The 26,371-nt window shown below is 32.2% G+C and overlaps 4 protein-coding genes, 1 long non-coding RNA gene and 1 other non-coding gene across 7 annotated transcripts; 3 read left to right on the top strand and 3 right to left on the bottom strand.

Annotated features, from left to right (window-relative positions):
• Positions 1-278: 278 nt before the first annotated feature.
• LOC110613008 lies at positions 279-2,415 on the top strand. The gene is made up of 2 exons (XR_002487543.2): positions 279-507; positions 1,558-2,415. It is a non-coding gene; the product is annotated as an uncharacterized LOC110613008 (long non-coding RNA).
• A 3,022-nt stretch (positions 2,416-5,437) lies between these two features.
• LOC110613437 (protein LNK2) lies at positions 5,438-12,104 on the bottom strand. Of its 2 annotated transcripts, none has more exons than XM_021754561.2 (9): positions 11,772-12,104; positions 10,250-10,583; positions 10,044-10,164; positions 9,143-9,461; positions 8,967-9,056; positions 7,091-7,813; positions 6,865-7,019; positions 5,901-6,305; positions 5,438-5,801 (listed from the first exon to the last, which is right to left on the bottom strand). In XM_021754561.2, the coding sequence occupies exons 1-8, from the start codon at positions 11,793-11,795 to the stop codon at positions 5,939-5,941; spliced, it is 2,133 nt and encodes a 710-aa protein (XP_021610253.1). In that variant the 5' UTR covers positions 11,796-12,104; the 3' UTR covers positions 5,438-5,801; positions 5,901-5,938. The 2 variants fall into 2 exon arrangements, with proteins under 2 accessions (XP_021610253.1, XP_021610254.1); XM_021754562.2 differs by having other exon boundaries at positions 10,044-10,161.
• Positions 12,105-13,024: 920 nt separating this feature from the next.
• TRNAR-ACG lies at positions 13,025-13,097 on the bottom strand. Its single transcript has one exon. It is a non-coding gene; the product is annotated as a tRNA-Arg (tRNA).
• A 5,161-nt stretch (positions 13,098-18,258) lies between these two features.
• On the top strand, positions 18,259-20,180 carry LOC110613905 (annexin-like protein RJ4). The gene is made up of 6 exons (XM_021755305.2): positions 18,259-18,418; positions 18,741-18,886; positions 18,971-19,186; positions 19,286-19,498; positions 19,596-19,688; positions 19,778-20,180. The coding sequence occupies exons 1-6, from the start codon at positions 18,346-18,348 to the stop codon at positions 19,979-19,981; spliced, it is 945 nt and encodes a 314-aa protein (XP_021610997.1). The 5' UTR covers positions 18,259-18,345; the 3' UTR covers positions 19,982-20,180.
• Positions 20,181-20,469: 289 nt separating this feature from the next.
• LOC110613904 (annexin D4) lies at positions 20,470-22,477 on the bottom strand. Its single transcript, XM_021755303.2, has 6 exons — positions 22,316-22,477; positions 21,916-22,088; positions 21,531-21,743; positions 21,094-21,318; positions 20,932-21,006; positions 20,470-20,848 (listed from the first exon to the last, which is right to left on the bottom strand). Exons 1-6 carry the CDS (start codon positions 22,452-22,454, stop codon positions 20,642-20,644), a joined length of 1,032 nt encoding a protein of 343 aa, XP_021610995.2. The 5' UTR covers positions 22,455-22,477; the 3' UTR covers positions 20,470-20,641.
• A 1,551-nt stretch (positions 22,478-24,028) lies between these two features.
• On the top strand, positions 24,029-26,274 carry LOC110613120 (annexin D3). Its single transcript, XM_021754079.2, has 6 exons — positions 24,029-24,190; positions 24,381-24,526; positions 24,716-24,943; positions 25,279-25,491; positions 25,595-25,684; positions 25,881-26,274. The coding sequence occupies exons 1-6, from the start codon at positions 24,115-24,117 to the stop codon at positions 26,082-26,084; spliced, it is 957 nt and encodes a 318-aa protein (XP_021609771.1). The 5' UTR covers positions 24,029-24,114; the 3' UTR covers positions 26,085-26,274.
• The last annotated feature ends 97 nt before the right edge of the window (positions 26,275-26,371 follow it).

The raw sequence follows: 26,371 nt of genomic DNA, 5'->3' as shown, positions 1-26,371 counted from the left end.
TATCCAAGGCTGGACCGCGGGAGAGGAAATGCGGCAAACCGATTGATCGATTTTTTCGGTTTGATCGGTTATTTAATATGTTTAAACCGAACCGATCCGAAAACCGAATAATTTTAAACATATTAACCGAACCAAACCGATTATTCTGAATAACCGAACCGATAAACCGAAATCAACCAGTTCGGTTCGGTTTTTCGGTTTAGACCGAAATCTGCCCTCCCCTAAATCAACCCATACAACTTAAACACGGTCGTTTTACACACACACACAAGCCTCAAGCGACTAACCAGTGGTTGCCTCCTCGATTTACATATTTTGATATTATCCCGGGATCCCTCAAGAGTCGAGCCCCTCGCTCTTTCGTTGTCTCCTCTCCCTCTAGCCCCTCGCTTTCGTTGTCACTGCCACTTCTCACCATTGTCCGCTCTCTCCAATAGCTGCTTCCACTCACTCCCGTCGCAACAACGCCACTCTTGGGTCATTGGCCAACCCCTTGGAATTGTAAAGGTATTAGGTGTACCGATTTCATAGTGATTTCTATCGTATTTTGATTTTGTTTTTGGCAAAATATTAGCGTGATTATGTATTTAATAATTTAGTTGGAACTATGGTTTTTTTATATATTTAGCTTTCATTGTGTGATTATAATGTTGTTTCTTAACCCTTTTTTTTGTATTGCATTGATTTTGTGATTTGCAAATTTGCTATGTGATTGAGTTTTTTATTTGCAATTTCTCATGTGGATTAGATTGCTTTCTCAATAGGAGTCTTAGCCTCATCCATTGGCCTCTTCTTTTTTTTTTTTTTTGGGTTGCTGCTGCTCTCTTATTGTCGATCTGGAGTCCTCAATTTATTTTGTGGTGAGGTTTGCTGTTGGGATTCAGTTCTCTAGAATGTAATTTTTCGGTAAATTGGCCATTATCGATTAGGAAAATGAATGATTAGATAATAAATGATTGCAACGCCGAATTGTTGATTGAAATGTTGTCCATCTTTTTTCTTTTTTAGAATTAAGTGTTGTGTATCTTTTAGTAAGTTGGATTTTTTTAATAAGGAATCAATCCGTGTTAATTAAACATATTTATCATTATATTTTTGAATGACCTGTTATAGTTGACTTCCAATTTGCTGGTTCTTTCTTTTTTTTCCTGGGGAATTGTTGGGTATTTGATTGGTTGAAAGCCATATTTGATTGAAGGTGAATTCAAGCAATTCTGTTTCCTCTCGTAGGTCAATTGGTTCAGTTCGGTCCATAAATTTTGGACCTTTGTTTTTCCTGTTTTTTCGTTCAGCTTGTAACGGAACTAACAATTTGCACGCCGCAGTTATTTCTTTGGTATCTAATTGGACTTAACTGTGATACCTAATTTATGTAAATTGATATTTATATTGTTTTTCCGTGGCCTTTAGTGTTCTTATATCTTTTGACTTTCATATTTTATTGCACTTGATTGCTTTTAGGAAGTTTGTGACTTATGCCTCAAGAATTGGGGGTTACTGATGATTATGTCAATTAACACATCAGTGACTGATCAAGAGTAAATTTTTCCTTAGCAGGCTATGAACAATGATACTTGAAGAGGTCCACATAGAGTTGAGTCTCACATATGGGATAACAAGTTTTGCTAGTCGGAAAAAATAATGAAACTATGAATTGTTATGAGAAAACCATGTAGAACAAACACCTCAGTCATAGCAGGCACTATTAATATTTCTAAAGTATGCTCTTCCAATACTTACAAATCAGTGCATGAGTGAAATGCCAAGAGTGTTTATTTGCAAGTATTGGAAGAGCTTACTTTAAATCTATTAATAGTGCTGCTATGGTTGAGGCGATTGTTCTACATGGTTTCCTCATAACAAACCACAGTTCCATTATTTTTTGCCAACTAGCAAAACTTGTTATGATGCTTAGTCAACTGTAGAAGAGCAACAGCAGCACTTTTAGTTACAATGTTGGAAAAGGAGGGAATTGCCACGTGTCATTCTCATGGTAATACTGCAGACTGTAACTTTCACTGCAACTTGCAAGAAACTCTGACCTCCATGTTGTTTTCTCCATTGTTCATTATGAAGAAGGATTCCTATATCCATTTGCAGGACTGTTGTATCGCAAGAAAGTCACTAGTATGCATGAAAATACTCCAATCTTATGCCTTCTTCAGCATTCATTGCTCATTTCTTTCCTCGGATGGAGACTATTTTTATTTTGATGTCATTATTTTTAATATATGAGGACTGTGGAAACTGTATCTGCTTATCCATGCAAATGAAAGATAAAGGAAACTTTAATATGTAAGACTTCTATAGGCAGAAAGAGATAGCAAAATCATTAAACAGTCTCAAGCAATAAGAACTAATAAATGTCAATGCAAAAGTTGAAAATTTTTTGGTTGTTGGGAAGTCTTGGCTTTACATAATGTGTCTACACTCTTGCCCCTGGTTGGTGCTTTCATTTTATTCTTCTTTCAGTTTGGTAGTTATCAGAAATGCAAATGCACTTTGAAGTTATTATTAAGTATTCCAATGATATTCTATTAATGGCTTTGCATGGTTATTAGCATGTGGTCTTTTCACATATAACAATTCTGAATTATTGTGTTCGCCTTAGTTATTTATGTTTCATTTTTAGAGCCCATTTTTTATCATTAAATTGAATAATTCTTTTCATTATAAATTAGAAAAATTACAGAGGTGTAGAAAAGAAATGTAAGAATCATTATACTTGTACTTAACCCACTGTGACCCAAGTAGAAGTTGGTATTCTCATGGACTTCCTTTAGCACAAGGTATCGTCTTGTGTCCTAGATCATTTTCCTAGTTATAGTTCCAGGAAAGGTATTAATATTTTTATTAGTGAATAAATAAACCAAGTTTTATCCAATAGCTGATATATTTTCTGCTATTGAAAAGCATGTCTTTATCGTGGGAAGGGCGGAGATGATTTGTTCTGCTGGTTCTTGGTTCATTGAATAATGCTTCTGTTGTTAACGTTGTTAGTTATTCCAATCGGAACAACATCAATCTCTGCATTGTTGATCCGTCTGCATTTCTGAATCTGAAGACTTTGGGAGCCCAACAGCACAAGAAATGTGTCTTTCATTACACCCCTTTTTGAAGGTAATAGAAGGCGTGCTTGTGCATTTTTTAGTTTTTTATTATTTTTTATTATTTTTTAAAAAAAGAATATTCTCATCTAAAAGAGGATGAAAGTTTCTTTGCTTTATTTGAGATGTGGAGGTAAAGCTGCAACATTAGTGATCTCTTATGTGGGCGTTTAGATTTTTGTTGCTGTTGAACAGAAACGATCCACGGACTCACCGAAGTTAACATGCTGGCGTTTCAATTATTGTCCATTGGTGGGAAAGTATTTTCTTAGTTTCAGCTTTAAAATGCTTGTAATCATTCATGGCCTTATTTCGTTGGGATAATATCTTGCAAAAAGCTTCTTTAAGTACATAAATTGGAATGGCTAATCATGCCTTTTAGACCAAATATATATAATTGGGACCTCGAAGTGGGTTGTCGTAGCCAAAATTAATGGTTTGGACTACTGGGCTTGCTTAGCCCAAATTTGTTTTAATTTAGCCTGCGAACTGGACAATTTGGTAAACATCATTGTAAATGAGCCTGAAAATTGGGCTTACCGAAACCGAAATTAATTTTAATAGGGTCTAAGAATTGGGACTCCGAAGCTCAAAATTATTTGAAGTGGGCACTTAAAAAAATTAACTTAAGTGGGCATGGAAATGAGATATAATTTTTTTGTGCCAGAGAATTGGGCCCGTGAATTCCAATGATTTTTAAGTGACCTAAATTGGCTATTTACACCCAACGATTTTATCGGGCCAGAGAATTGGGCATATGAAACCCAATACTATTTTAATTGTGCCTAACTCGGACGCCTTAACCCATTAATAACATTATTGGGCTTGTGAATTGGGCCTCCCTAGCCCATTATTTTTTTAAGTGGAAAAGCAAAATTGGCCGCTTGCAAGAATTTTTTTTAAAATTTTATTGGGCCTGATAATTGGGCCATGTAAGCTCATAATTATTTTAAGTGGGCCTAAATGGGCCATAGGAATAATTTTGGGCTTCATAATTGGGCCTCTGGAGCCCAAACTTATTTTAAGAGGGCCTACAGAGCCCACCTATTTGCAAATCAACCCACAATCCACCCAACCCAGAAACCAACAAAACACTCAAACCACCAATCAGCCCAAACCCAGCAGATCAAACCAGCAACTCATCCTCCATCAAAAACATCACAACCCACCAGCACCCCTGAACCTTCAAGAAGCACAAATAAGGAAACAGAGGAGATAATGTCATGCCGGTCAACTGCGCAACCACCACAAAAAACAATTGAAAAAAAAAACACCAGAGGCAGGCATGCATACAATATAGCACATCAGACTAAAGGACTTCTCAGGACGAATGTAGCAAAGTTTCAACAACTATAACAATTGATTATATATTTTTATTAATTTAATAATATTTTATTATTTTTAAACTGTTTTTTAATGAAAGATACTAGAGTTATCTACCATTTATATTTATTTATCAGATTATGTTTCCGAATTGAGCTGCATTACGTAGTGTTTGAAGGAAGATGATGTGAAACTCTATGCTTGCCTGTTTTCTGCAGAAAATATCGAGTATTGTCCAATGCTAATGTCTAATTATTAGATTATGTTTCCGAATTGAGCTCAATTTCATATAATTTGACGGAAGAACTGATTGGAACTGTATAGAAAAATGGTTGGTTCATTTTCCAGTAGTTGAAACATGGATACTTAATCCTCTAAGCTATCCGTTCTCTTCAAAGCTCTCCTGCCTTTATTTTGAAAAGATTTTTATATTACCTTAGCAAGATCCTGTGTTATATGCTCTTTCTTTTGATCCAAACTGATTCAAACCTATTTTTTAAGGCCGTTATATGGGAACTTAAAAGGAATTCTATAGAGATGGGCAGTGTGTTTGCCATGAGGTATTTGTAAATTCACAATAATTTGTCATGCAATACGAAGATTTAGCCTATAATGAACTACGTACAACCTTTCCATGGATGGTTTCTTGCTTTATCATGGTAATAAAAATAAACGAGCAATGATGTTAAGCTATGTTACTCGGACTTGGGGTGCAGATATGGATAAATATTCATGTGCCAGACTTGTGAACTTATCCAAATTTAGTACTCGGATACGTTATGTAAATAAACTAAAATAAAAGATATAAAATTATATAATAATAACCATTGTCTAGATAGATGATTAATATCCAAAATAATAAAACACATAAATCATCAACTCCTTTATCTCCAATCTATATTTCAACACTTGAGAAAAGTGATCATAAAGATTCATATAATCACAAAGGAATTTCTTTAATATGAGAATGCACGAGCTATTCCAATAATTTGTCAAAGAAACCCATGGAAATTTGAAAAATGAATATGCATCTAATGTTTGCAAATTAGGATTCAGGAAGTTATGAAAGAACAGGACGCTGTCACTTAAGAGACAGGATGCCTAATCAAGTCTGCTAACACTTATTTAAAGATGTTATCAAGTAGCTTCACACACAAAAGGATGGAATGGGCCGAGTACACACTACAGAGTCTCCAACTTTGATCACTTTTTAGAGAATAAAGCACAGTCAGTATTCTGATACTAGACAAGTAGTTTGATAAAACAATAGTACTCCCAACATGCATGGTCAAGCTGCCAGCGTTGTTTGAATCTCCCAAAATCTCACTGTTTAAGCTCCAGTAACTCCCACTTGATGTTGATTAAATTTGGCTGACAACAAAATTAATTATCCACATTACCAGTAAATCCATGCATATTTTCAATGCAAGCAGGATATTAATCATGGAAGAGATAAAAGGAAGGAATTACCCTTATAAAATTCTCAAGTGCATAGCTTTCTTATTTGGTCATTGAGAGGCTTCCACATCCTTGGCTCCCTCATCTGCAAGCCCATTGTTTGATGCATTATCTGAGGTGTCATTGCAAACAGTGCTTTTACATTGACGGACATGCTGGGGATCAGCCATAGGACAGGGATCTTTAGATCCTTGGTGAAAAAAGATCCGTTTGCTGTTTAAAGCCTCAGGCAAGCACCTCATTGACAGTTTTGCCATGCCTAATGCTTTCTGTTCAGTTGGTAGCTTAGTGGAAGCAGGTGAGTCAGGGGTATCAGGATGCCTTCCTGACAACTCCAAAGGTCTATGAAACAGTAAATGGGCCACAGTTCGGTCTATGGGATTGGTCTCTGTTTCCACCTGGGACATATTAGCACTCCTGCAATGTACCATAAAATTAAATATGGGAAATGATATTAACCCTGTAATTACTTTATCAATAGCAAATTGATGCATACTTAGATAATACATATCTCCTGACTTGAGGAACAAACCTGTTTTATTATTATTTTTTCCAACATATATCAACTGTGTGACTAGTAACCCACTAATGTAACTTTAAAAGTCACTTTTGAAAACGTTCCACTGGTCCTAGCATTCACTCCCTTGTTTATTGACATAACTGAGCACATGAAGAAAGTTACTTCACTGTTCAAACATCATATGAAATTCCCATACAGATTAAGCCATCTCCCAGAACAGGTCTTCCAATATGATGAGCACAAATAAAGGAGGTATGGTAGTATGTGTTGCTGATAGGAGATAAAATTAAAATGGAAATGGCAACTAATTTCTTCTACTACTTTTACCACCAACTGAAAGGAAAGAGGAAATGGTAACACAACAAAAGAACCTTTTTGTAAAATTAAAAAGAAAAAGAAATCAAATACGTAGAGTTTGAAAACATAATGCAGGAGAGGTGAATCACATAAATCAACCTGTTATGACCTCTTGTTTCCTCTTTTGTGACAACTTTCTCATCTCTGCTACTGTTGTTGGTACTGCCAGTATCACTACCAGAATGCCGTTGCATTGCACTTTGAGCCAACCGGAATAAGCTATCTCGAATACAGAGTCTAATTCTGGCGTCCAACTGCAGTAAAACATTGGTTTGCCATTGAAACTAAGTCCAAATTACTCTATCAGAAAAACAAAGCAGCATACCTTTGAAATAATATCTTGAAGCTGGTAGAGTACAGTGTCCTCTGCTGAATAATCATTAACTACCAGAGAGATTGTATTGGAATCATCATGTTCAACTGGTGAGTTTGGATCAAATGCAGGAAGAGTGCTTGGATCCTCCACTTCTAGATCTGCTCCCTGAACATGGTGAATTTGATTTTCTAGGGAACATTTTTGACTGATGGACTGATCACTACAGGAAACTTGATGACCAAACTGCTGCTGCTGTTTCTGAATAGCAAGCATTGCCTGCATTTGCTGTCGTTTCCTTAATTTTTCAATTTTTTCCTGAGGTGTCATGGTCTGAGGTTTTATCATTGAGTCAGCTAACTTGTTTACAGGATTTGCATTACTTGAAGAAATTTCATAACCAGAAAGAATGGGTTGCCGCTTAAATTCCCCAGACTGAATGTGAGACAGCACAGGCATGGCAGAATATGGATTTGGAACAGTCCCGTATGCAGAAGGGGCCACTAATGGACTTGAAATCTGTTGATACTGCAATGATTCAGGTCCTTGTAGTGGCCTTGGTTGACTAAGAACTGAAGGAGAGGAAGGTACAATGGTGGGAGCAAATTGATTCTTAAATTGACCAGATAGATTCTGAGCTGAAGACCAGTTACCATACAAATCTTGGTACAGAGCCAATTCACTCTGGTCTTCAAACCTTTTCCGACTTTTCAAGGGTTTCTTTTGCTTATAAACCTGTTCATACGAAAAAAAAAAAAAAATTAAACAAATTAACTCTTGAATAGTTTAATATTTCAACTTTGTGATAGGCAAGTGGGGTGAAGGCAGACACATTTAAACTTCAAATTTAGCACGCAAATTATAAGGATGAAATCTTCTCATGCTTCCTTTACATTTGACCATATATGACCACAATATGTTAGCAAACTGATGAAAGTCTCTCTTTTCCATATGATATGAGGAATCCTTAAAATTGTCTATATACAGACATAAAAAACGTAGATATATGACACAAAAATTTCTCCAGAAACGCCATTATTCAGTCTGGATAGGGTTTGTCAAACTATTCAATGCAAATGTAATTGATAGTTTCAAGGAAAGATCAGTGGATTTCATGCCAGATGTATGCCAATTAATATAAACTCATAATCCTAATATCCTACGTTGGAAATATTTTGTCGAGGCACAACATGAACAAGCAAAATGCATTACTAGACATGTAAATTGTTCTACCAAACAAATCCAAGGGCTCTCCTAAACAAATTCAATATCCATTTGAAAAACAGAGAAAAAAAAAAAAAGAATCAGCAAATACTAAAGTAATGCTCAGGTGGCAAGGAAGCATCATAATTTTGAAGTTGAAACATAGGAGGCATGGAATTGTGCATTTAACAAATTCTAGGTTTTTCAATGAGCAAGATTGTTGTATCATAATCCAAGCTCCAGTAGTTCTCATGATGAAGATTTTGAAATGCTTTGCGTGAAATGAGCACAAGGACATACTTAATCCAATGTTAAGCTCCTTGATGAACTTCAGCTTTCCAGTCACTCAGAACTTGGATTTTGTAATATTTGGAAAGAAATAAAAGGATCCGGAAATCTCAATGGACATGGCACAAAAAATATCAAAAGACATCTTGGCTATTGGAGGTGTCATCTATAAACTTGTTTTCTTTTTTCTTTCACAGATTATAAAAAAGAATATGAAAGATTGTTATATTTAAGGGAACAATCCTAGTCAGATTTTTTCTTGTAAACTCAAATCATAAGAAGTGGTTCTATATGGTAAGGAAACCTGAAGGAGGAGGCGGACCGCAGAAAGCATAGATCATTAACTGGTTAGTTGCATATTCAGATTGGAAAGATAAAGAGTAAGGAGTAAGAAAACCTTATCCCCCAATTCATTTGGTGCACCAACATTTTCCATTGTTAGCTGAGGGTTTGCTGCAGTGTTCTTTCCCATTATGGTCAAATCATTCTGCGACAACCAAATTAACAAAAAATTAAGCTTTTCCAGTCCCCTCAGTAAGGCAAGAAACACTAATTTATTATTAGATATTATACCTGCTCCTTCACTGTGGGCTTACTTTTACCTCCAGCATATTTTACATGATCAAAGACAGCACATGCATTCTGCAGACCATGAGATGCAGGATCATTCACTTTCCCATAGTCAAGTGTATATGTCTGGTCATCATCTTGTATGCACTCAGATTTAATCTCCGAACTCTCAGATGTATTCCTTAAAGGCCCTAATCCCAAAGATGGAGAGGCAGCATAAATAGGAAAGGACTTTCCTGGACTGTTAGTTACATCTTTAGAAGAAGACCAGAGCTCATCAGCATTACTGAGACTTACAGTGCCAAATATAGGATCATCATTGCTGCAAAATCACCACTTGTGAGGATATTGAGTCAGATGGTCATCATTGCAAAGGGGAAAAGGGGAAAAAAGGGCATAGGAGAAGTAGTTAAAGAGATGAAAAGAGCAGGAAATCCTTCCAGTTCTACCGCTGACATGGTTCACCAAACTCCAAACAAATTGTTTAGATAAATTTAGAGCAAGTGACTCAGATGCCAAAAGTTCAGGTCAAACTACATTCTAAAGAGATTGGTGGTTTCTCCATGATGGCAGAACTATTCTATGTCATGCTTCATTTTCAAATTTCTGAATCAGAAATGGACTATCAGTAAAACGTTTCTTCTATGATTAAAAACTATTACGTTTCCAAAAAATGAAGTTGTCAAGAGTAATGCTTCATTTAGGTGCAGAAGCTAATCAGGTATCGCCTGATTGTTACTACTCACAGGCATGGGAGTTGGGGGACTCAGTTTAAGTCTCCCCTTCCTCTGGAAATGCCCATTGCCAGCTGCCTGTTACACATTAGAAGCAAATAAAAAAAGAAAAACAGAGGGAGAGAGAAGGAAAATTATGCATACAGTCAGAATCAGATATTATGCTTTACCTAAAAATTCGATCAAGGTCATCAAAGCTTCCAATATTAGCCCAGCCATAATCGACAAAGTAACCTTGTTCTTTACCTTTTTGAAAAATTTCAGTATCCTTATCAAGTTGAACTGTCTCTGCTGTAAGAAAATCCCATTACTAAAATGATGTCATGGTACAACACATCACCCTATCTATTTCGTATTCTAGTAAATGATATCTTACCGCCTCCAGAAGAATCAAATTTTGCAATTTCAGTTAAGTTATTAGATAACGATGTATCCAAGGAATCCTGATCGACTTTGGAAGTGGTTGATAAGGACAGGTTAGGCCATGAGTCTATGTCAAATCCAGAGGCAGAAGGTCCTTCACTGGAGTCAAAGTTTAAACTGTCACCCAGCTTTCTGCCAATGATATCAGCTTTAGTGCCAGGTGCTTTCTGTTCATTTGATTTAGAGTTATTAGCTTCTTGACTCCACTTCTTGGCTTCACTTGCGTCTGGATAAGGTACAATATGGTCATCACCCTCGCCAGCCTCATCCCATATTATATCTGTAAGCTGAAAAAAATATGGAGGCCAGGATTAAGTACTATTGTTGTAAATGATGTACGACAAGACAATGCTCACATATAGTTGCCAATTTATGTTGAAATATAACATCTGGAGCAAAGCAGCCTGTTTGTATAGTTTTTGGAGAGGAGTATACTTTCTATAAATAAACTAATGAGAGGAAGAGTAAAACAGAAGAATGCAGTTTTAAAAAAAACTGTATTAAATCATGAGAAATTGCTGTTCTAGAAAAACAATTTCCAAAAACAAAAGATTAAAGATACAGTGGCAGAAGTTCCAGAATGCACTATCTATATAGCAGGTTGTTCTTGATGAATTCTTATGCTCCAAACCCTCTAGACATTACAGCCAAATTTCCTGTGTGGAACATGAGAAGTTCCACTAAGTTTTTCATTCGAAGCCAAACTAGTCAAGCTAAGAGAAAGAAGCAAACCATTTGTGTAGAATCTCAAAACGTTTGATTTGTTTTTCCCCTTAATCTACAACATAGTCAATCCCAAATCAATCTCAACCATAAAACCTTGAAAAATAATCTGATCTAACATCCCAAATTTTCAAGCCCTTCTCTTACCGTACAGCTCGCAAAGGAACACTAAACAAATACTAACTTTTATCACTTTAGTAATGGGTTTTCTGGAGCAATATATAGTACCAAAAAGGATCGCCTTTACATGAGGATTACAGAAAAGACATCAAACTAGTCAAAATGGATTCAGAAACAAACAAATCATACAGAGAATGAAAATTTCAATCTCTTTGCAATGAGAGTTTCCTCCTCTCTCTCTCTCTCTCTCTCTCTCTCTCTCTCTATCCCCTTGGTAACACCAAACCACAACCATAACTTATGGACACAGACAAAAAAGTTGTAAGAACCAGCTAAAGTTGAGAATCAGACTTTCAGAGGAGTACGATTTCAGGATCCTTTCTGCGATTCTTCGGATCAATCAAGAATCTTGAGGAATTAGCCACCTGAAAAATTACCCATAAAAAGTGGTTCTACATAGACATTCTAAAACAACAAGAGAGCAATCTCAACCCACAAAGGCACTGATACTATTCACCTCAAATTCTTAAAGAAACCATAAGAAGGAAAACATAACTGGGTTCTCAGCAAAGATAATAAAACACACAAGCCACAGAACAAAAGGTGGGGGAGGGAAAAAGAAAAGGGGGTACCTCTTCGTCGTTCCAGTTAAACATCGCAGAGAAAACCAGGAGAAATGTCAAGACGAAAACCCAATTCAAAGAAACGCTCGATAACTATCCTACACATCGCCAAATTCTCAAAGAAGCTCACAAAACAAGCAAATTGATGACACCAAAGAAAGCATCAAAGTCTCAAGCCAAAAATCCAAAGAAGAACATGGAGAACTCTTCCGAATTTCCAGCCGGAGTAGGAAGCAAACGAAAGGGGAAAAAAAAAGAGGGGGAATGCAAAAGGAGTTAAAGTAACAGAGAGTTTTCCAGAGAAGCAGAGAGAAGGGGGTAAGGACAAAGGAGAAGTGGAACCAAGGAGGTCACGTGAAAGTCACGTGGAGTGAATGAGAAGTTGCGAGGAGAGTATCTAAAGTTGTGGTCAGGAGTGAAGCAGATCAAATACTGAAATGTGATTGGGCAGAGGAAAGAATAGATATGAATTTGATTTGCATTTCATGCGAATTTAGAATTTAGAAGGCGAACCAAAATTGTGGTGGAGGTTGCTCGGTGGGTTGGTGTCATAAGTCATGCTCATGGGTCGGTTTGTGGAACATTTGATTTGGATATTAAAATAAGGGTGGTTTAAGTTTGTCATTAAATTGGATAATTTGAAGCTTAGCTTCTTAATCTAATTATTAACAATATAATTAAAATTATGTTAATCGCTTAATATATTTAAATTTAAAATTTTATTTCCTCATTTCAAGTAAGTAATTTATATTTTAAAGGGATTAGCATATTTGACTCTTTTGTTTTGTTTTTTTATAATATTTCACGCCACTTTCTTTTTCTTTTTTTCTTACTTGAAGAGCGTCCACAAGTTTAATAAATCTTATTTGAATTTTCTTCTGAAAAGTAATAGGGATTACTAAATCTTATATTTAATTTTAAAATTATAAAAATGTGTTTAAGTAACTAATATTTTATGTATAAATTTAAATTTAAAATTTTAAAAATATTCGAGTGCTATGTGATTTGTTCTTTGTTTGTGAAAAAATCAAATTATTCAACCTTAATGAAAAATCGCTCAAAGTACACCAAGCTTTCTTTCCATTTTTGCAATTTATTTATAATAATACAGACATATATATAAATAAATAAAATAGCCATTAATTTCCAGAAAAGAATATAGTGATTAAGAAGCAAAACAGAATTTTAACAAAAAAAAAAAAAAAAAAGACAGTTGGACCGTCGGAGGACAAAAAATGAAACCGTGCAAAAAAAAATGCAATCGACTCCACTGGGGATCGAACCCAGAATCTCTGGTTCCGTAGACCAGCGCCTTATCCATTGGGCCATGGAGTCGTTGTTGACACATAATATTTTTTTAAACTAAAGAATAAATTTCAGAGCTTTAAAATCTCACGTTAAATGAAGAACTATTGAAATATAATTAATTTTTTATTTACGAATTATCATTAACCTTACGTGTCTCATATAGGCCCTATTATCTCTAATTAAAAAGCTATATATCATTATATTAACAAAGAAAGCAACAAAGCTTTCCCTTTCACATTACTAGGTTTCATCGTAACGTCAAATCATCTTACGTGTCTAGTTAACCACTCGTTTGAATAAAATATAAGAACTTGATTAATTATTAATTTTTTTATAATTATCATATATTTGATCAACGTTTGAACTTTCAACCTACATTATTGTGTATAAATTTATGATTTTTAACATATAAAATAATTAAGCACTTTTAATAGTGTTGAGTCTTTGATTCAAAAACAAAAAAAGTGTCGAGTCCATAATTAATAATAATTAAAAAAATTATTTATATTGATGATAATTAAATTTTGAGCGTTTCGATACTATTTAAATTCACGCGAAAAAAATCATATATTACCTCTATTAAAACTTAATATATAGATCTGTTTACATGCAAATTTAAACTTCATTTTAATACTTTAATGAGTAGATTGGATTTGATTCTATATATAAAAAATATGATCATATTATTTCTTTAATTTTTATGAAATAACAAATTCGTATCGATAAGTCTATATATAAAAAATGTGATCATATTATTTCTCTAACTTTTGTGAAATAATAAATTCATAATGTTCAGTATCGTGTCCATATAATACTGAATGAAATTAAATGAGCTTTTGATGATGAAAAAAAATACAGTACGTTCATACGTACGATCAGTCTGATTATAATATAATAACACAAACGCAGAATGACGATAATACATCACTATGATTATAACATGAGAGTATAAATGTAGAACGAAAACAAATTAGACTAAACTTATTAAAAATTTATAAACTTTTGTTTTATGTATGAATTGTATTGATCATATAAAATTTACATTAATCAATAATTTAGGTTAAATAATCATCTGTTTATGGGGTTTGAATTTTGGTATATTATAATATAATTAAGAAGCCACATGATGATGCCACGAGAGTTGGGTTGGGACAACTACATTTCTAGAATTATGACCCAAGAAAAAATGCCTTGGCGAGTGAATCCAAGGGTTCCAGCATATTTTCAGTTTAAAAAAAAGAAAAAAAAAAAACAATGCTTCCTCTTTGTTTTTTTTAAAAAAATATGATTTTTCTTAGAAAAAAATGCCTATATATTATAGATAAAGTTTTTGTACAATCTTTATATTATCAAAAAAAAAAATTTAATTCATATGATATATATAAATTTATCAATTCATCTTTCTGAAATTTTAAAAATTTATTAATTAATTATTTTATTAATTTTAATTTTTAAGTATTTATTATTTAATTTATATAGTATAAAAAAATTATTAGTAAATAATTTTTAATTTTAAAAAATATATTAAAATGTTAATTAATATTTTTATATTATAAATATTTTATTTTTTAGTGTTTAACGGATAAAATTAATAGGAAGATTGATTAATAAAAATTTTTAAATTTTAAAAAAATTAATATATATTTTAAAAATGCTAAATTAATTAATAAATATTTTTAATTAAATATAGACCTAATTTTACCATTAGTATCGACAAGCATTGGTAGTGCTTTTAAGGAAAGAATCTGATTATTAAACAACTATTACTATTGGGATGGACAAGCTTACATTTTGAATAAATTAATTTTTATGGATTAGTAAAATAAATATAATTAAACGACTATTTGTTAGTATTGCTTCAAATTATAAACGACTTAAACATTTTTTAGATGATTTATCGATTAACTTACTACGTCTCTATTTAACATGCATTAAAAGGTTATTAATTTAATAATTTGTGTTATTTATTTTTAATTAAAAAGTGTGAATATTATATAATTAATTTTTAATTTAAATAAAACTAAAAATAATTTTGTTAGTAGAATAAATAAGAGAAGTCAGGTCACGTAATATCAGTGTTATGTGCATATTTATTGAGCAAATTTGCAAAGGAATATAGAGAGAAGGCAAAAATAATAGACGAATTTTCATTATTTAGAAATTTTAAATAAATTAAAATTAAAAATATATTCACAATAATAAAATATAAATATTTTTTTGGTCATATTAAATGTTTTAAATATATGCTATTCTTCTCATTCTATATAAGGAAAACACGAAAAATGAAAAGAAAGTCGCGTGGATAGTTAAAATCTCAATCAAAGTGAGATAAAGATGTGGCAGGTTGTGTGTGAGAGAGAGATTCGTCAGCATGAACTATTAGTTTCTCTCTTTTACCAATTTAATTAATTAGTAATTGATGAAGTGGAGATCCGACACTTAGATAAAATTAATATTTTAATTTGGTTTAGTAAAAGTACATAATGATAGATTTTAATGAATGCTGAATAAAAATAAAACATATAAAATAAATATATATTTAAAAAATTAATAAAATATTATAATTAAATTATGATTTATTTATTAATTAAAATATACTAATAATAAATTTATTTATTTTTATATTTACAATTATATTTTTATTAAAATGAATATCTCATCTCTCTTTCTATTATATAATCAACTTTTAATAATATTTATTATCAAAAATTTTTTTCCTACCATCATTTTGACATGCAAATTCATAAAAAGTAATATTACTAAAATAATATAAATAATTTAATATAATATTTATTATAAAATTTATTCATTTTTAAATTAAATTATTTAATCCATTAGCTATAAAAATAATATTTCCATTTCATTTTTTCTCAATTTAAATAATTTAACATATTATCTATAAAAATAATACTTGATTTATATTTAAAAATTTTTAAATTTAAATTATCTAACTTATTATTTTTTTTAAAATTTAAATAGCCCACAAAATTCATTTATTAATAAAACATTACTCATCACAACTTTTATTTATACAAATTTAAATTTTATTTTTTTATATTTAAATAATTTAATAAATAATTTCAATTATATAAATATATTAAAAACTAATTAAATAAGGTAATTACTTTAAAATAGTGTATAAAATTAAATGACGTAATAAATGAATAATTTAAAAAAAAATTTAGGTATTGAAGTTAGAAATTTCAAAAATAAAAAATAAATTTTATAAATTGGAAAAAATAGAATAAAAGAGATAAAATAAAATAAACAATTAAAATTAAATAAACTAAATAGTAAAGGACGGATAAAGATTTATTTGATAAAAAAATTAAAAAATTTAATTTTATAAACTATAGAATATTTTAATTGGATAATTTTCGAATAAAATTTAATTAATAAATTTTTTAAATATATAGAGATTTAATAATAATTTTTATGCTATATGTAAAATTATATAAATATCTCTATATATTTTAAAAAATTTTAGGAGCCCATAGTCTCATCAAATAAAATAAAAGTGTTTTTGATAAGTTTTTAAAGATAGTTTATTACAAACAGATAATTGGCTAATAAATATTAAATCGAATAAATTTATATTTTATCATCCATGCTATAATATACATTTAAAATTTTATACGAATATGAGAAGAAAAAAAATAGAGTTCTCCGTTAATGGTAAACGAAATCAAGTGTTAATATTCGAACTGATATTCTATCGATCATATTTAATGGAGTTGAATTGGAATAAAGGGATTTATTGTGTTGAAATCCTAGCGGATTATACTTTATATGTTATGAGTAATTATTAAATTAAATCACCGTATCAATATTTATTTACATTTAATTAAAATATCAAATTGAATAAAAAATAATCTACAATATAATTTTTAAAGATTTAATAAACTTTATAATTTATAGTAATAATTGAGTTTATGAATTTTTATTTTATTAATAAAAATAAACATTTTTTTACTATAAATTTAAAAAATAAAGTTAAATTGATAGAACTAAATTATTATAAATATTTAAATTATAATAATTAAATTATTATAAATATTAAAATTAAAAAGATAAAAATGTAATGAAAAATGAAATTGGAAAATTTTAAATTATTATATTCTAATGAGTTTAATATAATTATTATTTTATTGGTGGAATACAATTTTAGAAATTAAATTATTTTTAATTAAAATATAAATAAATTATAAGTTTTACTAAATTTTAAAATTTATATCATAACTTTTTTTAAAAATTAAAAAGTTAATTTAATTTGCTTTCTTTCACATTGCAGCTAGTTCCCTATATTTTTATATTAATTTAATATATATTTAAAATAAAAAAATTTTAAATATTTTTAATAAAATATTTATGAATTTTGTTCGATGAGAAGTTTATTTGAATAAATATGGGAGATTTTATGTTTTATTTTCTTAATTTTTAGTTAAAAAAATATTTTTAATAAAATTAAAATTTAATTAATAGAAAGAGATGGTTTTGTGAATTAAATTAATTTAGCGAAAAAATTTAATTTTATTGGCTATAGATAAATTCCGGATGTTTTGATTGATAAGTATTTAAAAAGCAAGAGAAAATTCTCTAAGGTTTCTGCTTCTTTGATAGGCCTCCTCACAGAGAGAAAAAAAAAAGAAGAAGAAAAGGAGCAGCCTCTTCACGTGCCAACTGACACTTGATCATCAATTTAAGTGCCACGAGTACAAAATCATTTCCATTCAATTATTTATTTTTTAATTTAATAATATAAAAAAACACAAATTTACTTTCTACATTTACTTTAATCTATCGTTCTTAAAATATTTATTTCAAACATAAAAAGCTAAATATTACTCTTTAATTTCTTTAATTGTATACTTATTTTTACCAAACAAATAAACTTGAATATGTTAATTATTTATTTTTAATAGTAAAACTGACAGAAAAAATTATTCAAATTACAATGAATAAAAGATAAAAAAACAATTTATTAAATTAAAAAGTGCTATTATAATTAAATAATATTATTGTTTATTGATAAAAGTGTTAAAAAGTAGAGCAGAGTAAAAAAAAAAAAAAAAAAAAATTAGTAAATGCATGTACAGCAGACGGAAGGTGTCCAAAGCTTGATGCACAAATTTTCTATCCCTGTAAAGCGCTGTTTGGCGTTATTTTTTGTTTTGGTAGAGTAGGAACCTGCCTATAAGTAAGACTAGAGTTCTATACAAGTCCTCTTCACTCCCAAGAAGCTAAAGAAAGAAAGAGAGATCAGTTTGCTAAAACCATGGCAACCCTCGTTGTTCCTCACGAAGTTAATTTTGTTGAAGATGCAGAAGGTCTCAGAAAAGCTGTTGAAGGTTGATTATGCATATCCTCCATCTCTTTTATTGTTCATACTAATCATGCATGTTACTGTTTTGACTTTTTTTTTCCCCTGTAAATATGAACCTCTTTCAGCGCTTAGATGTTTATTGGAATTGATTTTTGATCTCTGATACATATTACTGCCTATTTCCTATCTTTTGCTTGATCAATTTCTTTATTTTTTTCCCTAACTCATCTTATTCCCTTTTGCATTTATGGGTTAAAATCCTCCTATCAAACAAGAGATGATCGAGGGAAAAAGAAAAGAAAAAAACTGATATTGGGTATTTTCTTTTTGCTGTTAAAACTTGATAGGATGGGGGACAAATGAGAAGACTATAATTTCAATTCTTGGTCATAGAAATGCAGCTCAAAGAAAACGAATCAGGCAAGCTTATTGGGACATTTACCAAGAAGATCTTGTTAAGCGTCTCGAATCTGAGATCTCAGGAGATTTTGAGGTTTAATCAATCAGTATCATATAATTTCTTGAGGATTTTATGTGTACCTGATACTGATGAATTTTGATTTATTTCTGAACACAGAGAGCCGTATACAGATGGATATTGGATCCAGAAGAGAGAGATGCAGTATTAGCTAATGTGGCTCTAAAGAAGGGTTCTGATCATCATGTGATCGTTGAAATTGCTTGCGTTCGATCTTCAGAGGAGCTCTTGGCTGTGAGGAGGGCTTACCATGCTCGCTACAAGCGTTCCTTGGAAGAAGATGTGGCAGCTCATACCACTGACGATGTCAGAAAGGCAAGTTAATTACTTTAATATATAGTGATGCGTTAATTTTGATCTGTGTTTTCTATATCAGTTAATGATCCTGATGGTTTATTCTGGATATTTTTGCAGCTTTTGGTTGGGTTGGTGACAGCTTTTAGGTATGAAGGTACTGAAATAGATGTAAAATTGGCCAAATGTGAAGCTAAAATTCTCCAGGATGCGATCAAAGATAAGAAGTTTAATCATGATGAAGTTATTAGGATCTTAACTACGAGAAGCAAGACACAGCTCCTTGCTACCTTCAACCACTTCAAAGACAGCCATGGAACTTCCATTACTAAGGTAAATAATAAGGCACATATAGCTGCAGAGCACTCAGAGCTATTATGTGTGCATTCAATAGTAAGGCACATTTACAATGTATTTGTGTTTTGAATAGGTTTTGTTGAGTGAGCTTCATGATAGTGAGTTCAAACGACTGGTTCGCGCTGCCATTCGATGCATCGGTGAACCTCTTAAGTACTTTGAGAAGGTGAAACTCTATTGAGTTGGAACTTGGAAAATTTGGGGTGTTTGAAACGTTGATGAACTGAGTGTGGAAATATATTTGTGGTCTTGCAGGTTCTGAGGAATGCATTTAAACGGGTTGGGACTGATGAGGATGCAGTTACTAGAGTGATTGTGACAAGGGCAGAGAAGGACTTGCGTCATATCGCGGAGTTCTATCGCACCAGGAACAATGTGCCTCTTGATCAAGAAGTGGACAAGGAAACTCGTGGGGATTACGAGAAATTCCTCCTTGCTCTGCTGGGACGTAAAGATTAAGATTAGTGTCTTAATCATTTCACAGTTTTTTCAGTTGGAAAATAAAGAATGAGTTTGTATTGTGTTGGTATTGAGTGCTTTCTTTCTGGTGTGAGACGATATGTATCCAATTCTATGCTATCTTAGAAGTTGCCTTGTTGTTGTTGCATACTTGAACAATACAATTATTATTGATTATGCACAATCTTTTTTCTTCTTCCTTTTTTTTTTAATATTATTTTTTCTGTTAAGAAAAAAACACTATAATTGTTTTCCATGAAGCTTCAGGCTTTGCAAGTAGACAAAATTATGATCGTCTCAAGTAAAATGAGAAAAGGATAATGACTAAAATATCCCTCATCTTGGTTAAATTAGAAGTGGCAGTATTATTTTTTGAAATTGAAAACTTAATTTTGATAAATTAAAAATTTATTTGACTTTGATCTAATGATTTGAATTTTTTTTCCAAAGGAGGGGGCGGTGGCGGGATCAATTTGCACTCTTTGAAATGCCACAACAGAAGGAAGAATTTCAATTTATTTAGGTCCTTTTTAAACACAAACTCATACATGGAACAAGCCAACATTTCATGAAAAAGAAAAAAAAAGTTGATGAAAAGAACATAAGGATTGAAGCTAGAATTCAGCCATTAATTTCAGTATCTGTGATTCAGTCCTCCAATTAGTCTCTTGTTATCAAGGCAAGCAAGAAATCCTTATAGTTGCCACTTGCATTGTCTTCAATTTTCTGGGATAGAGGAACTCCATATAAGCTACTGTACTCTTCCTTGATCTCTTTCATATCCACATCTGCTCTACTCACAATTATTCTTGTCAGTGCTTTTTTGGTGTGTTGCTCTGCATCATTTCTCATTGCCTCATCTATTACCTGCAAGCAACCCAAGAAAAATATTAATAACATAATTATTATCAAAGTTTTATCTCAGAAGCTGGTTTGTGCCATTCTCTTACCTTGCTGAAATATGCTTGAGGAGTACACAAGCATTCAACTGTCTTCTTCAAGATCAAGTCAGCAGCTTCAAGATCCTGAACAAATCATCAGGAACACGAAGGATTAATCCCACATCTACATATATATTTGCATGAATCTTCCCAAACTCCACTAGTTCATACCTCATGGATGCTGTTGCCAGAAACTTCTTCGTAACGTCTGTAAATAGCCTCCAGATGGAGCTTGCTTCTTGTTGTTAGAATTCTTACCACCTCATCATCCTCAATAGGATTTTTCTCATCACCATTTTTAATAGCATTAGCAATTAGTTTTGCTTCATGTTTCGCAATGTCTTCCCTAACCTTTGGCCCTTCATACCTATAAGCACTCACTAGTGCTACAAGAAGCTGGTCATAGCACAGAAGAAGCAAATCAATTAGAACTTTTCCATATTCGTAACACTTCCAATACATTAAAAGCAGGTGATAAAATATGCCCTTAACATCACTCTTATAAAGAGAAACAGGCTGCATAAATGAACAGTTTGGGCCTCGTAGAGTTGGGAGTTTTCTTGAAATTTTTTGATCCATTAGTTGAAGTTTGGGCTTGAACTGTGCACCTTACGCTCACTGCTAGTGATGTGGGTGGCAACATCTTCTTCAATGGAGTGATCATAGAGGGAATGGTAGGCTTTCCTTGCTCCCAGTAGCTCTTCTGAGGATCTAGTGCATGCAATCTCTACAATCACATCGTAAGATCCAAGCCTCAATGCTTCATACACCGAACGAGCATCTCTTTCCCAAGGATGCATGGCCCAGAGCACCACAGCATTCTAAACAATCATACACACAAAGATTTACAAATCTTGTCATCTATTGTCAAATCCAGGCACCATTTTTGAACTGAGACTCAGACGCATATATATCTTACCTCTCATCATTCAATATCAAGCAAGGGAAAAAAAGGAGGCTAAAAGGGAAAACAAAGCAATATATAAAGAGTACCTCAAATCGCAAAAATTCATGCCTGAGAAGAGTGATACAGTGATCATCCCAGCGTTCAAAAGAACGTTCATCATCAATGAACAAATGAGGACTTGTCTTTCTGAACGTTGTCCTATGCTCAGGATGTGATTTTCCCAGAATCGATATCAATGACTTCTCATCAACTCCGAGTCCTGGTTAAGGAAAAAAAGAAAAGAGTTTGCTCATCTCTCAAGGCTTTGAGTTGAACAATTCATTAGAAAACAAGAAAGAATGCGAAGAAGGAAGCAAGATTGATCGATTCTTGATTTTGCTAGAAACAGACATTTATGATCAAAGAGTTGATATGGGTATTTTTTTACAAATAGAGAGAAGCAGTAAGCAAGAAAAACTAGGAATGAGCTGAGATTAAAATGTGAACCTGAGAAAGCCTTGGTGAGAGATTTCAACTCTTGAGGATGAGCCATGTCTTCTTGCTTTTCTGTGTTTTTGGAGTTAAGATAGCAAGGACAAAGACAACATGCCGGATTTATATTTACTTGAATGGTTATTCTTGTCATTTCAAAAATAATTGGAGAGCATTTTGGGTAACTTGGACTGTTACAGGAAATAACAATGGGCAATAATAGAAAGGAAGTTGAAGTGAAATGAATAAAAATGACCTGCGACTCCCTCATTAGAGGTTAAATTAAGGCATTGACAGCTTTAATGTTTAATCTGTTGCAGCGATGCCCATGCATTTCTTCATTTATATTATTCAACCCCATCTTTTGCAGTTTCTGTCATTCGACCACCTATTTTCTCAATTTGCACATACACCCCTCCAAACATGCCTAGATAATAGATATCAAAAGATTAATTACAAAAACACCCTTGTCCAAAACAATAAGATTATATGTAATATATTTTTTTTGTTAAAGTTATAAGGGAATTGGGGGAGTAGGGAAAAAAAAAAAAGTTTATCAGCGTGGAAAGTGGATGTTTTAATATTTCTTTTTTCATTTGATTTTAATCAGAATTGAAATTTAAAATGGTCCTTATCTGTTGCAAAGTAGGTATTGGGTAGGGCTATGTTGTCCAAGTGCCAAAAGAGTGAGTTGAAAAGCTTTTCTTAAAAAAAACAAAAAAAGAGTAGGTAAGCTTATTAATTGTTTCACATGGGGTGTTTAATATTTTGGGAACAATGATTGAAAATGCTATGAGAGAGTCTGTGGCTAGAAGGACGATGTGACCTATCTCTAATTAAAATAAATATAAATACAATGTGAAGCATGAGGTTATTAAATATTAATCCATTATTTTCCTAGTGTGAACTTGTTCATATATATATCATTACATCTCTTTACAGGTTAGCCAACAAACCCTTGGCCTTTTTTCCAGAGTGGGAACAAATAAAAATATTAAGAAGATGATTAGAAATATATTATTCTTAATGACTTTGAGCCCTCTAATTTGGATGGAAATCAATAATGATTTGATGAGTTGTAAAGGAAATTTTCTTTTCTTTTATTTATCGTCTTGTAGGTAGGTCAGATTCAAATGATTTTTTTTTTTTTTTAGAAATTAAATAATTATAGATAAACACGTGGTTTAATTTTATATTTGTATAATTATAAGGTATTGTTAGTATTATAAAGTAATGATTTTGATAATTAACATCTTATTATGGACATAATTCTGACTCAGCTTTCTTAAGCTCTCAAATTGGTAGGTATTTAATAGGTTGGGTAATACGTGTGAAAATGCAAGGCCATGCTCATCTAAGGACAGACAAGGCCTTCCTGCATTTAAGACCAATAAACCTTTTTTTTTTTTTATTTGGTTATATGACATATGTATATGATAAAAATTTTAAGCATCATATCCTCTATTTCTAAAATTGCTAGTATTCAAATCTCTAAACTCATGCGTTTATGGGAAGTTAATTCTGCATTTGTCAAACTACATCAAAATTACCAAATACTAATAGTCCATGGGTCATAATCATAAAATGCAAAACTCTATAGGACTTCCTGTAATTCCTCGCTTCTTGCTTTCTCATATGAGTGGAAATGGCAAGAGACAGAGATAACCGCAGGAACTCATTTATAGGAGATTTTTCCTTTTTTTTTTTTTTTTTTTTTTTTTTTTTTTTTGCTGTGCTTTAATTTCATAACACATAATAAATAAAAGACAAGGAAAAAGCTTGGTCCTATTCCCAGACAAAATTCTTGGAAGAAAATGGCTACTCTCAGAGTGCCAGATGTTGAACCTTCTCCAACCCAAGACTGTGAGAGACTCAGAAATGCTGTTCAAGGTCCGTCTCTGCTTCATTTTCTTCTATTCTCTTTCCTTCATTTATTCTTTGGGTGTTTTTAATCAACTTCCTGAAATAATTATGTGTGCGGACATGAATATATATCTTCTCTCTTTTTCTCTGCTCTTTTCTTTTGTCCATAACTTCATTTCAGAGCATTCAAACTTAAAATTTGATACCTTTGTTATAGGACTGGGGACAGATGAGAGGGCGATTATATGGATATTAGGACGCAGAAATGCAAGTCAAAGGGGGAAAATTAGAGAAACCTATCTGCAGCTTTACAAGGAATCTCTCATTGATCGTCTCCATTCTGAGCTGTCTGGGGATTTTAGAGTGCGCATTATTTATCTCCTTTCATTGTAATTCATGACCAGGTTTTCTAAGCTGCTTTATCTAGACCAATTAGTATCGTGGCGTATTGAAGGATGGAGAATTTAGTATATATTTGAGCAGAGCAATGTTTCATTCATGTCAATCACCATAATTTCATGTCTAACAAATTGATGTTTTAATGCCTGATAGAAAGCAGTAATTTTGTGGACATATGATCCCCCAGAAAGGGATGCAAAACTGGCAAATGAAGCATTGAAATCAAAGAAGAAAGGCGCAAAAGAACTGCAAGTGATAGTTGAGATAGCATGCGCAAATTCTCCTCACCATCTACAGGCAGTAAGGCAGGCCTATTGCTCTCTTTTTGATTGCTCCCTTGAAGAGGCCATTACATCTGTAGTCTCTTTGCCCCATAAAAAGGTAAGCCACTCCCGCAATCCCACTCATATATGGGTAGCTTTGAATTTTACAATACGAGTCTATTCATATTCAGAGTTCAGAGGTGAAGACATGAAACCATGAAGTCTATGAATTAATTATTGTTATGTAAATTACAAAGTGAATAACTTTGAGAAAAGGGAAAGAAGAAATGTTGATGTTTTATCTTGCGTGTGGTAGATTCCATTTGTAAAGCACTAGTTCTGTTACGTTAGATATGTGCTTTAGGCATGAGCTGTTTGCATTGGTTGAAAGAAATTATTGGGTTCTTAGACGTTTTATACTTCATAAGTGATTCAAAAGTTTGCATTGCACAGCTGTTGGTGGGTATAGTAAGCTCTTACAGGTATGATAAAGAACTGGTGGATATGAATATAGCCAGCTTAGAGGCAGCTAAATTGCATGAAGCCATCAAAAGAAAGCAACTAGACCATGATGATATAGTGTATATTCTCAGCACTAGGAATGTGTATCAGCTTAGGGCGACATTCAAGTGCTATCAGCAAAAGTTTGGAAATCCTATTGATCAGGTTCAGCTTCTGTAATTTAGCTGGCTTAAAGATATATATACTTTTTTTGTATATATAAATTTTATATTGGTATTTGTTGAACCATGAACCATTTTCTTTGCAGGACATAAAGAGCTGCGGAAAGGGTGAGTTGGAATCTCTGTTGGAAGTGGTAATTTGGTGCATACAATCCCCAGAAAAGCACTTTGCAAAGGTGAACGATTTAGTTCCCTTTTTTGGTCAATTCACTTTAGTGATAATTTCATCTCTTCATTTGTTCATAAAGAACATTCTTGCGTTCCTTTGCCGTCATTTATTAAAACATGTTATCTGAACATTTCTTGTGTAAGAAACTTGAACATTTCTTAAAACGTGTTTGTGCTTATTACCGATGGCTAAATAATTCATAGGTGATTGGAACTGCCGTCATTGGGCTTGGGACAGATGAAGATTCACTGACTAGAGCAATTGTTAGTAGAGCTGAAATCGATGCAATGAAAATCAGGGGAGAGTACTTCAACCTCTACAAAACTAACCTTGATGGTGCAGTGATCGACGACACTTCAGGGGATTATAGAGATTTCTTGATGACCTTACTTGGTGCTAGAATCTGACTTCATCCCCCCTCCACTAATTTCTGCTTTTAGTTTTAATAAGATAAAGAGTGTTAAGCTGGGTTGTATCAGAACTAAAACTCTCCTGTTCACTTTGTGATTTATCTGATTTGATGGTATGTGCATAAACCTCACAAATTCCATTGCCCTTTATTTAATTCAAACCATGTTTAAAACTTTTACAAATCAATCAACTAGAGAAAAAGATATTAATCAAACAATATTAATAGTTAAATCTAAGTTATAAAGAAGAAGAAAGAAATAAAGGCAGGCTTTTCATAAAAACT

Source organism: Manihot esculenta, chromosome 4 (genome assembly GCF_001659605.2).
Source record: "Manihot esculenta cultivar AM560-2 chromosome 4, M.esculenta_v8, whole genome shotgun sequence".
NCBI classification, from domain to species: Eukaryota; Viridiplantae; Streptophyta; class Magnoliopsida; order Malpighiales; family Euphorbiaceae; genus Manihot; species Manihot esculenta.
This window is presented reverse-complemented; position numbering and strand designations above follow the sequence as displayed.

Excerpts from the sequence above, each read along its gene's own strand:
- LOC110613905 (XM_021755305.2), top strand. The coding sequence starts at position 18,346 with ATGGCAACCCTCGTTGTTCCTCACGAAGTTAATTTTGTTGAAGATGCA. Across the intron at positions 18,887-18,970 it reads AGATCTCAGGAGATTTTGAG|AGAGCCGTATACAGATGGAT; the intron begins GTTTAATCAATC and ends TTCTGAACACAG. Across the intron at positions 19,689-19,777 it reads CTCTTAAGTACTTTGAGAAG|GTTCTGAGGAATGCATTTAA; the intron begins GTGAAACTCTAT and ends GTGGTCTTGCAG.
- LOC110613904 (XM_021755303.2), bottom strand. The coding sequence starts at position 22,454 with ATGACAAGAATAACCATTCAAGTAAATATAAATCCGGCATGTTGTCTT. Across the intron at positions 21,007-21,093 it reads CTGGCAACAGCATCCATGAG|GATCTTGAAGCTGCTGACTT; the intron begins GTATGAACTAGT and ends TGATTTGTTCAG. Across the intron at positions 20,849-20,931 it reads CTCAAGCATATTTCAGCAAG|GTAATAGATGAGGCAATGAG; the intron begins GTAAGAGAATGG and ends GGTTGCTTGCAG.
- LOC110613120 (XM_021754079.2), top strand. The coding sequence starts at position 24,115 with ATGGCTACTCTCAGAGTGCCAGATGTTGAACCTTCTCCAACCCAAGAC. Across the intron at positions 25,492-25,594 it reads TTGGAAATCCTATTGATCAG|GACATAAAGAGCTGCGGAAA; the intron begins GTTCAGCTTCTG and ends TTTTCTTTGCAG. Across the intron at positions 25,685-25,880 it reads CAGAAAAGCACTTTGCAAAG|GTGATTGGAACTGCCGTCAT; the intron begins GTGAACGATTTA and ends AATAATTCATAG.
- LOC110613437 (XM_021754561.2), bottom strand. The coding sequence starts at position 11,795 with ATGTTTAACTGGAACGACGAAGAG. Across the intron at positions 9,057-9,142 it reads AGCCCACAGTGAAGGAGCAG|AATGATTTGACCATAATGGG; the intron begins GTATAATATCTA and ends TGGTTGTCGCAG. Across the intron at positions 7,020-7,090 it reads TTCAAGATATTATTTCAAAG|TTGGACGCCAGAATTAGACT; the intron begins GTATGCTGCTTT and ends GTTTTACTGCAG.